The 12,052-nt window shown below is 41.9% G+C and overlaps 1 protein-coding gene across 1 annotated transcript in view; it reads left to right on the top strand.

The window, feature by feature from the left end:
* LOC308081064 (NLR family CARD domain-containing protein 3-like) overlaps nucleotides 1-12,052 on the top strand; it is a gene marked incomplete at its 3' end in the record, with an annotated part of 53,021 nt that overhangs the window by 17,823 nt on the left and 23,146 nt on the right. The window contains exons 7-8 of the mRNA XM_080457466.1: nucleotides 7,345-9,178; nucleotides 11,620-11,808. Of these exons, the coding sequence (XP_080313592.1) occupies nucleotides 7,345-9,178; nucleotides 11,620-11,808 (2,023 nt within the window). The remainder of the gene's footprint in view (nucleotides 1-7,344; nucleotides 9,179-11,619; nucleotides 11,809-12,052) is intronic.

Here is a 12,052-nt window from a genome sequence, read left to right as displayed (position 1 = left end):
ACATATCTTGGTCAAACGTGACTCCCAGATTCTTTATAGTGGCCCTGGAGGTCAAGGTAATACCATCTAGGTTAAAATTCTTATCGGCTAGTTTATCTCTGAGGTGCTTAGGGCCAAGTACAATAACTTCAGTTTTGTCCGAGTTGAGGAGTAGGTAATTACGGGTCATCCAACTCTTGATGTCTATAAGACATGCTTGAAGTTTAGCCAGTTGATCTGTTTCATCTGGCTTCATCGATAGATATAATTGTGTATCATCTGCAGTGGAAATGTATAGAGTGTTTCCTAATAATCTCACCTAAAGGAAGCATATATAGAGTAAATAGTATTGGTCCAAGTACAGAGCCTTGTGGTACTCCGTATTTAACCTTTTTACGTAATGAAGGCGTATCGTTAACGCTTACAAACTGAAATCTGTCAGACAGATAAGACTCAAACCAGTTCAATGCAGCACCCTTAATGCCAACCAAATGCTCTAGTCTCTGCAACAAAATATGGTGATCAATAGTATCAAATGCAGCACTGAGGTCCAACAAAACCAGTACAGAGAGAAGATTGTTATCTGATGCAATCAAGAGGTCATTTGTAACTTTCACCAATGCCGTCTCAGTGCTATGGTGTGCTCTGAATCCTGACTGAAAAGCTTCAAATAGCTTGTTGTTATTAGTCAGGGGATATTAAAAACATCTTGGAATAAATTCCTTACCAAAAAAAATCTTCACCAATGTGTTTGTAAAGGTGTCTAGTAACACATCTCACAAAGACTGAAATGCAGTCCCCCTAGGAGAATTTTTGACAGCTCCTTAAAGTTGGGGTACCCACCATAACCTTGGTTAAAAAAAAATCCCCCAAAAAATCTAAATTTAATTCTGTTTTAAGTAGCATGTGAGGTGTCAAACTAGGGTGTTATTATGATTCTGAATCCATTGCAAGCATTTGTTTTGCACCAAAACCACTCCTTGGGCTAAAAACGTCCCTATCTCAATGGGCTTTTTACACAAAAAGTATACCTGGAAAAGGATGGCTATGGCCGTTTTTAGCCCAAGGAGTGGTTTTGGTGCAAAACAAATGCTTGCAATGGATTCAGAATCATAAAAACACCCTAGTTTGACACCTCACATGCTACTTAAAACAGAATTAAATTTTGATTTTTTTGTTTTGATTTTTTTTTAACCAAGGTTATGGTGGGTACCCCAACTTTAAGGAGCTGTCAAAAATTCTCCTAGGGGGACTGCATTTCAGTCTTTGTGAGATGTGTTACTAGACACCTTTACAAACACATTGGCGAAGATTTTTTTTGGTAAGGAATTTATTCCAAGATTGGAAAATATTCTGCTAATATCCCCTGACTATATGTACAAAGTCACATAACTGCTTGGCGACTGCTTTCTCAAGGATTTTAGAGAGAAATGGAAGGTTCCATATAGGTCTATAGTTAGCCAAAATGCCTGAGTCGAGAGTAGGCTTCTTGAGGAGGTTTGATGACAGCTACCATACAGTTTTTCACGATTGTTAACAACAATTGTTCTCAAAACAATAACGGCTCTCTCAAAACTGCACACACAAAACTGAAAACCTCACACACAAAATGCTAAACCTAGACTCCCTTTGCAAGATGACTCTTTGCCATCAAATATCTTAACTGTTCACAAAATGGAACTTGTGTTTTCATTTGGTACACACAGCCATATTTTCAAATCACACACACATACCATTCATTACAGTACACACAACTAAGCATGTGCTGCATACTACCAAGCATTTACAGCACGCTGCAGGGCAAAATTGAAAACACAATCATATAAATGGAACACACTATATGAATGACAATGACTCTGGAGAATGAGCCATTTCTCCTTTTTTTTTTAATGACTCAGTGTAGGCCAACTTTTTTCATTGTCAAACACAAAACAAAACACAAATATGCAGCCAAAAAAGTTGTATTTCTCTACATGATTTAGGCATCATGCCTCCGGTTCATGTCTGGCCAGAGGGCCTCATCCACATCACAGGCAATGTTCTCCCTGTCCAAGCAGCGTTGGAAGAAACGCCTCGAGTGGCGCATGAAGCCCTGACAGGCCTCAACAGGCCTCAACAATGACTAGGGCTGCAGGAAAAAATCGTTTCGAAAACAAATCGTGATTCTCATGTCGGACGATTCAGAATCGAAAAAGAAAAATTAATCGAGAATCGTTTGTTTTGAAAAAATCTGAAGAAAATCGGAATCGTGACACCAAGAATTGGAATCGAATTGTGAGATAGCAGAAGATTCACACCCTAACAGTGACGTCGCCACAAGCCTCCTCCATGGCCTGGAGCAGTGGGACCCGGCTCTCTGTGTTCCGTTCACCTTCCACCTCCAAGCTGAAAATAACTCCTCAATGGGGATTCAGGAAAGGAGAATAAGGTGGAAGGTACAGAACGGAAAAATGGGGGAAAGTGGGTGGTCCTGGAACCACTCATGCACTGGAGCAGCCCGGTGGTGCAAATTGCTAACCAGACCTGAATGTTTAGAGATTTGAATATTTGTGTGTTGTAGGTTGATGCTTTGAGATTTTACGTGAGAAGTGTGTGCAACAACTGAACAGTGTGTAGTGTTTGGACAACAAGGTGTGTTGTAGATTGATGCTTTGAGATTTTACGTGAGAAGTGTGTGCAACAACTGAACATTGTGTGTAGTGTTTGGACAACAAGGTGATAATGTAATTGACATCAGAGTGCAAAGAAGGAAAGTCAGAGTCTAATGCAGATAAGGGAGTGTGAAGTAGTGCCAAATTGGGTCGAGCGATTAGTACATGAAGTGAAGGGTGTGCAAATTGTGCAAAATGTTCGCTTTTTGTGTGTTAACAATTGTGAAAAACTGTAAAGGACTTTGGTACGTAGCCCGTCACCAGAGACATATTGATCATATCGAGTAGGGATGCACCAACCGGGGTCAGGACCTCTTTAAGTAATCTAGTTGGGACTGGATCCAAGAGACAGGTCGTTGGTTTGGAAGATGTGATCATTAAAGTAAATTCGGAGAGCTTGACCGGAGAGGAACTGTCCAAATATACACTATGTCGTACAGCCACTTCTGAGGATACTACATCCGAGGGTGGTCCAGTAGGGGCTGAGAGTAGTAGGTTATCAATACTATCTCTGATAGTATTGATTTTACCATTGAAAAAAATCATGAAATCATGCTAAGGGATATAGGAGTACGTGGATCAGTAGAGTCATGACTTTCTGTCAACTTGGCTAGAGTGTCAAAAAGGAACCTATGGTTGTTTTTGTTTTCCTCTATTAACTCTTTGACTGCCAGAGTATTTTCATAAAGTACTCCCCCAGTGCCAGCAATTTTCGTGTTTTTTTATTTTGAATTTTTCTCATGAAAATAATTTAAGGACACATAATGTAAAGACCCAGCACAAATCCGCCACTAGAGCGCAGCACATGACAGCTTTGATCATGTCGTTGGGTCTCTCTCACCCTTCTTCATAGATTAGACAAGGAAAAACATGAAAACGGATGTGACGTCCCCCCCATTGTTTTGATCGGCGAAAATTACGTTGTGATATACGACGGCGATGACTGATCGTCACCCAGACCATAGATTATAGAAGAGAAACTGTCCGTTTGTCCGTCATACCGTGTGAAAGACCGTTTATTTACCTATTTTGGACGAAAATGACTGGGGAAAAGAATCAAAAACCGGAAACGGAATCCAGGTCATGAAACCGGATGCAGATGTCCGTGAAGTAAGTGGAACTCGAGAATAACATTGAATATTAAGCAGCATAGCGCAATCAGAGATTAAACAATGAACGCGCGTCCAGCGCGTCGAGCGCGTCGACGGCCAACTGGACAAAGTAGCACTTGACGCGTTATCGCGTCGTCCGCAGTCAAAGAGTTAAGGATGAATAATAGGTGGCTCTGGCATTGCAGAGAGCCTTCCTATATATTTTAAGGCTGTTCTGCCAGGCTATACAGGATTATTTCTGTTTGGTTGAACGCCATATCCTTTCAAGCTTACGTGACGTTCGCTTGAGATTTTTAGTTCCAAAGTTATACCATGGGGCTAGCCTCTGTTGCTTTATTACCCTCTTTCTAAAGGTATAGAGATCTTCAATTGTGTTGGAATATACTGAGTTGATGGCTGATGGTATTGCTTCCTTAAATTTGCCCACAGCACTATCGGATAGATTTCTACCAAAGACATTTTTGTCCAATGGTGAGTAATCAATTAATGTAAAATCAAAAGTTATTAAATAGTGGTCGGAAAGGTTCTCATTATATGGGAAAACTATGAGATGTTCAATTTCAATACCATAGACCAAAACAAGGTCGAGGGTATGGTTGAACTTGTGGGTAGGTTTATCTACACACTGAGAGAAACCGATTGACTCAATTAACCTAATAAACACTTTACCGAGGCTATCGGTTACTACATCCACGTGGATGTTCATGTCGGCAGCCAAAATGATTCAATCAGAGTCTATTAGACGTGATAGAAGCTCTGAGAATTCCGATTCAGTGTACGCCCCAGAAGGGCGGTAGACTGTAACACATAATAAAGGCTGTAATGATTTCGAGCTTGGGTGTGAAAGATTGAGAACCAGACTTTCAAACGTTTTGTAAGTCAGCCTGGGTCTGGGGCTGACTGTTAAGCTTGAGTTGAAGATGGCAGCAACTCCACCTCCAATCTGGCCGGTGTCTTGAGGAATATGAGCATTTGTGTGACTTGGTGGGGTGGCTGTATTTAGACAGACTTATTCTTGCTCACCCAGCCATGTTTAGGTAAGACTAAGTATATCAAGATGATTGTCTGATATGATTTCATTTACCAATACACCTTTATAGGGTAAAGATCTAATGTTAAGAAGTCCACATTCAATAATTTTGTTTTGTGGCACTACTGCATTGGTTTTGATCTGTGCCAAGTTTTTATGCACAACTCCTCGAACCCTTAGTTTCATATGCCTAGGGGGTCGAGTAGTTTCAATTGTTCTGATTTGTAGGGTAGGTGGCTGCTCTGGTGGAAGCACAGAGAAGCATGTAGGACTGCAACTCTGCTTCCTGGTCCCAACTCTGGGTGGTCATAATTTTTTGATAAAGTCATCCATATTTCTAGAGATGATCGCCGCACCATCCCAGGTTGGTTGTATGCAGTCTCTCCCCATCAGACCAGTTTTCCCCTCAAAAGTTTGCCAATGATTTATAAAGCCCACGTTATTATCTGGACACCATCTTGATAACCAGCGGTTGAATGAAGACATACGGCTGTACATCTCATCACCAATCATATTTGGCGAAAATATCCGTAGAGAAAACTACGGAGTCCGACATTGTCTTTGCGTATGTGCACACTGACTCTCATTTATCTTCGTGATCTCTGATCTCTTAAGTCGTGTGTCATTGCCACTGCAGTGAATTACAATTGTATCATAACGTTTATGTTTACTTTTAGCTAGCATTTTAAAATCTGATTCGATGTCGCCTGCTCTGGCCCCAGGGATGCATTTGACTATGGTCCCTGGTGTCACTAACTTCACGTTTCTCAGTATAGAACTACCAATAACCAGAGTTGTATTCTCAGTGACACGCGGAGGGGGCGTGTCACAGAGTGGAGCTGACGTCTCACTGCTAAACTCAACGGGTGTAGCAGCGAGTGGGGAAAATCTGTTTGAAACGTGAAGTGGTTGGTGTCCCGTGTGCTTTTGTTTATTACTACGCTTACGACCAGGAGCAGTCACCCAGCCGTCTTAGGTCATAGGGTGCGTGTGGGGATTGTGATCCCCCTGTTCCCTGTTGCACGGGAGCAGAGGCTAGGCTAAAGTGAGCACCGCTAGCTATGGTTTCCTCCAGCTGACAGAAACTCGCCTCCAGCGCTGTAAACACACTGCACTTGTTACATACATCCGACACAATAAAGTCGTCGGGGTTGTAACTATACATGTGACATACAGTACAGGAGAGAGGATGAGAGCGAGACGGGAACCCGGGGGGGAAGGGTGAGAAGATGAGAAGCCATCGCCCAGCAGCCCAAGGTAGCCGCTAAGCTAAAGCTAGGCTAATTGCAAAGCCAACAACCAACGGCAAAGTTAGTCCCTTAGCCAGACAATCAGCCCAAGCAGCGATATAGTCCCCACACAGTAGAGAGATAGGGTAGTAGTTAGCAGTGTTTGTGTGTTCAAATCACAATAATGCAATAATATCAACATTAGCGTCTTGCGCAGCTCAACGATATACGTCTCGCTAGCTCAGACAGTACAGAAAGTGACGTAACACGCTTACTGTCGGGGCTGCGTCAGGGTTGCCAGGTCATAGTACTCATTGCTATAGAGTGTTTGTTCAGTTAAAGGAGTCTCCCATGTCTCTCCAGCTCTTTAGTAAACAGAAAATGCATTTTCAGTGCTCTCTCCTGATTGGCTTAAATGTTGTCGCCTGCCTAAAAATGTACTTATATTCTGTTTAAGAGCGGGAGAGACCCCTGTGACCGAACAAACGCTCTGTAGCAATGATTACTATCAGAATATATTACTTTAACCTTTTAACAAAAACAAATAAATACCAAAAATATCACTTACCCTACCTTTAAGTATAAGTATAAAAAAGAGCTTAAGTGGTTAATTTATGTTTTGTATTAATTATCTAAATCTACAGTTTTGCCTCTAAGATGTAGTCGAGTAGAAGTATAAAGTATTGAAAAATATAGTAAAGTAAAGGTACATCAAAATTGTATAAAATTCTGGCACATTGGGTGCCAGAATTTTATAATAACAGATTAGGTTCGGTGCCAGAAATCTCACCGTTGCGCTGAGTTGTGCTGTTTAAATCTGTAGACTCCACGACGAGCGATCCATGAAAATAAATGCATGCGTGTAGGTTGCGCGATACTCCTGGCTAAAGCCTGAAACAACAACATGTCTCACGCGAGTCACCATTCCCGAGCGATCGCGCATCGAGAATGACTCGTTTTGCCCAGTGTAAAAAGTTAAGGAGATACAGAGGTTTTTAGCAAGGAGATAGAATGGAAGTGGATGGGAGCGATATTTTTTGGCACGGTGATCCATCTGTCCCTTACTTCTTCGAGTGTTCATGGGTGATTCCAGGGCTGCGCTAGCCCCCTCCCCCTTATGGAAAAAAAGACAAAAAACTAAAAGGCAAGAAAACCGTATATATACGTTTTTTTTAGGATTGTTGGCACTCCGCGGGTGTATTTGCAAAACCGTAATATTACGGTTTTGGCACTCAATGTGTTAAGTACAGTGAGTAAATGTACTTTGTTACTTTCCACCACTGTTGGTAAACTCTTGTGGGAGGGTTCTGCTGTTAAACATAGAATTGCTTTGTTCACTACAGGTCTGTTGGAGAAAACATCAGGGTATCTTCATATTACTGACCTTGAAGAAAAGCTTCAACACAACATGAACAATACTTATCTGAGTGTGAAATTGGGCACAAAGCCTGAGATCATGTTTGAAAACATCTTCATCCCGCTCTACAATGTAGACATCAATGTCACAGATATCCACAGTCATCATGAGGTCAGACAGATGGAGATGAAGAAGGCAGGAGAGGAAAAAGAAATCCAACTCAGTGAAATCTTCAAAGACCCTTCTGGAAGAAACAAAAGAACAGTGCTGACCGTTGGCTGTGCAGGAATTGGCAAAACTTTCCTTGTACACAAATGTATCTTTGACTGGGCCAAGAAATGTTTTCCCCAAGATCCACACCTTGTGTTTCCGCTCAAGTTCCGCCAGTTAAATCTGCTCAAAGGACAAAACTTTAGTTTGGCAAAGCTAATTCACACATGCATCAAGGAAACCAGATTTATTGAGGAAGACGTTCTTAATGACATCTTCAACACATTGCAGAAGTCAGTAGACTACAACAACAGCCCCTTCAAAGTCATGTTTGTTATGGATGGTTATGATGAGAAAAAATTCCAGCTCGATTTCAATACAAATTTTAGCTCCATGAACGTTTCCAATTCCTACCCGATGGAACTTCTGCTATTAAACCTCATCAAGGGAGAGCTGCTCCCCTCTGCTCACATCTGGATAACCTCACGACCTGCAGCAGCTGATCAGATCCCTGAGAACTTTGTTAACAGGATGACAGAAGTGCGAGGGTTCATCAGAGATGACCAGAAGAAGGAGTTCTTCATGAAGAACATCAGTGATGAAAACCAGGCCAGTTCAATCTACTCACACATCAAGGAAACAAAGATCCTCCACATCATGTGTGAAATCCCTGTTTTCTGTTGGATCCTTGCTCCCGTTCTCCAGAAACTGGGGATGAGAGTCAAGCTACCCAAAACCCTGGTTGAGATCTACTGCTACTTTTTGATGGGTGAGACCCAGCGGGAGAAGATGAAGAATCCTGCAGTAGATAAGGCAGACAAAAAGAAGCTCATACAGGATGAAGGAAAAGTTCTTCGGAATCTGGGCAGGCTGGCGTTTGACCAACTGGACAAAGGCAACATCATTTTTTACCAGGAAGACCTAGAAGACATTGGTCTTGATGTGAACAAGGACTTGCAGTGTTCAGGCGTGTGCACAACGTTCTTCAAAGAAGACGATGTTTTCTTCCTTGAAAAGGTCTACTGCTTTGTTCATCTGAGCATCCAGGAGTTTCTGGCTGCAGTCTACCTGTTCCACTGTTTCACTCAGAGGAACATGGAGGTCCTGAAGACATTCCTGGAAGACGATGATTTCAACAGTGACAGTTCCATGTCTGACTTCCTGAAGGCTGCTATGAAAAAAACCCTGCAGAGTAAAAGTGGACATCTGGACCTGTTTGTTCGCTTCCTTCATGGTCTCTCTCTGGAGTCCAACCAGAGTCTGTTAGGAGGCCTGCTGGGTCAGACAGAGAACAGTCCAGAGGAGATCCAGAGAGCCATCAACAACTTGAAGGATATGAATGATGGCAATTTCTCTCCAGACAGATGTATTAACATCTTCCACTGTCTGATGGAGATGAACGACCCCTCGGTAAGTCAGGGGATCCAACAGTACCTGGAGTCAGAGAGCAGATCAGGGAAGGAACTCTCTGAGACCCAGTGTTCAGCTCTGGCCACCATGCTGCAGATGTCAGAGAAGGTTCTGGAGGTGTTGGACCTGGACAAATACAACACATCAGAGGAGGGGCGACAGAGACTGATCCCAGCTGTGAGGAACTGCACAACAGCCAGGTTAGAGATCAAGAGAGAGAGACCACCTCTCATCATCACATTATAAAAGACACTGATCACAGTGGTGCATTCTGCACTGTTTAATATAAATCAGTGGTTCTCAAACGGTTCTCAAAAATTATATAAATTAATATGTATTTTATTATTCAATATGTATTATATAAATTAATATGTATTGTATTAATTATTATGTAATATATGAATTCATATTTTGCTGAGGACCCCTACCTGAATAAGTTTGTGCCTGGGACCCCAAAACAAGATGTGTGTTGAAATGTTTTCAAAAGTGTTAAAGATTGTTTTGGAAAAAGACGATCTACAAGCTCGCAACGCGTCACATCATACACTTTGTGAGCTTGTATATCTGCTATTTTCAAATAGCTGATTAGGGTTAAAGTGTTTGGACAGATTTTGATGATATATAAAAACAAAATGCCGGGGACCCCCTAGAACCCCCTCAAGGACCTCAGACCCCACTTTGAGAAGCAGTGATGTAAACAACACAGGTGATGTAATGCAGCCTTGAGGTGCTCCAACATTAGTCCTGATCAGAGAGGAAAGTGATTCATTTATCTTTACTAGCTGTGTTCTGTTTGTGAGACAATAATTGTACCATAAATGAGGTTAGAATCAGAGTGAATTCATCCTTTACTAAGTCTCTACATAGAACTACAGTCCAATCCTACATCACCAACTGTAACTACTGTAGGTGCAGAAGAAGAAAATGATGAAGTGATGTGAATGTGGAACGTCCAAGTCTAACAGCAGACTTAATAATGTATTAAACAGACACAACGCGTCACAAGACAATATGCACACACAGTACACATGCCTTCCGTTTACCTCACTCTGTTCCTGCAAGCGTGTGTGTGTGTGTGTGTGTGTGTGTGTGTGTGTGTGTGTGTGTGTGTGTGTGTGTGTGTGTGTGTGTGTGTGTGTGTGTGTGTGTGCACGCGCGCCACGCACACTCTTTCTCTCACACACAGACACTCAGTGTGGTCAGTGTGGTCTAAATTCCTTTAGATTCTTTCATTGAAACAATGTGTGTGTGCGTGTGTGTGCGCGTGCGTGTGTGTGCGCGTGCGTGCGTGCGCTTCACACACTCTTTCTCTCACAGACACTCAGGGAGGTCATTGACTTACAGAATTATTTTAGATTCTCTCATTGAAACAGTTGACAGTGATTGACATGCCAGTGTGTGTCATGGTGGCAGTGAAAGATTGACAGGTGTAGCAACAGTCAAACCAAGGAGAGCATTAGTGAAGGTGTACAGAGGATGCTCTTTGAAACAATGAGCTTATGGTCATTACTTCAAATATTACGTAAGAAAGAGGCAAACATTGTGAAAATAGCCGATCTACAAGCTCTCTACGCCTCGTTGTGAGCTTGTAGATCGTCTATTTTCACAATATTGATCTGTGGAACCGAGAAACTAAATGTAATGCCTACAATTACCAAGTGCTTGTCAGGGTGGGGGGTCCCCAGTTCAAATATGATTATTTGGAGGGTCCCCACCCAGTCCAAATATGATTTTTTTTGGGGGGTTCCCCAGTTCAAAAATGATTAATTGGGGGGTCCCCACCCAGTCCAAATATGAATATGTTTGGGGGTCCCCAGTCCAAATATGATTATTTTGGGCGGTCCCCACCCAGTCCAAATATGATTATTTTGGGGGTCCTCAGTTCAAATATGATTATTTTGGGGGTCCTCAGTTCAAATATGATTATTTTGGGGGTCCTCAGTTCAAATATGATTATTTTGCGGGTCGTGGCCTGAAAAGTTTGTGAACCCTTACAGAGACAACTTTCCATCTGTCTTCCACTTCTCTGTTCTCTGGTTCCCTGTTCTTACTGACATCCTGTTAATGTCTGGAAAACTACATAGAAGATCTCTGAGTTAACCCATTAAGACCGGGAACGCATCTGTGTGTCATTTTAAGATTTATTTGGCTATTTAAAAATAGCAGATCTACAAGCTCGTAGCGCGGCACGAGCTTGTAGATCTGCTATTTTGGATTTGTTTTTGTTTTTAAATCGAGGAAGATTTGTGCAAATCTTTTCCGATCTGTGCTTCTGGGGGGGTCCCTGGAACAACATATTTTGAGATGGGGGTCCACGGACAAATACATATAGTTTTGGGTGGTCCTTGACATGGAAAAGTTGGAGCACCACTGATATAGCAACATACTGTTAGGATTTAGAAAACATTTTTAGATATGTATTTGGTTGCGGACCCCCATCTCAAAATGTTTTGTTCCAGGGACCCCCAGAGGCACTCGGTGCCGCGCTATGAGCTTGTAGATCTGCTATTTTTGAATAACCAAAGAAATCATAAAATGACACAGATTCTTTCCCGGTCTTAAAGGGTTAACTGAACTTGACAGTGAACTTGACTGATCTGTTTTGATCATCTCTGATTTTACATTTAATCTGTCATTACAGACTTGTTGGCTTTGGCCGTCTCCTCCAGAAGGAACACGTTGAAGTTGTGGCTTCAGCTCTCAGTTCTGATCCATCCCATCTAAGACACCTGGACTTAAGTTACAACCCACTGGACCTGGAGGACCCGAAGACCCTGGATCTGCTGTGTGATGCACTGAAGAATCCTCATTGTAGACTGGAGACTTTACGGTCAGATTAATTTACAATCATTATTTTCATCATTTATTTATCAAGTGATTATACTATTAATATTGTGGTGATGCTTTATTTGTAGAGTGTGAATAAGGTTGATATCATAGTGACACTTTGACTAGAATAATGATAAGGTACAGTGACTACAGTACTTGTTATAATTACAATTAACCAAAATAACCAATTAACAATTTACAAAAAATAACCCAAACCCCCTTTCTTTCTTTCTTTCTTTCTTTCT

Source organism: Gymnoscopelus braueri (assembly GCF_963280865.1).
Source record: "Gymnoscopelus braueri genome assembly, contig: SCAFFOLD_256, whole genome shotgun sequence".
Taxonomy (NCBI): domain Eukaryota; kingdom Metazoa; phylum Chordata; class Actinopteri; order Myctophiformes; family Myctophidae; genus Gymnoscopelus; species Gymnoscopelus braueri.
Note: the sequence above shows the minus strand (reverse complement) of the source record. Positions and strands in the feature narration are given on the sequence as shown.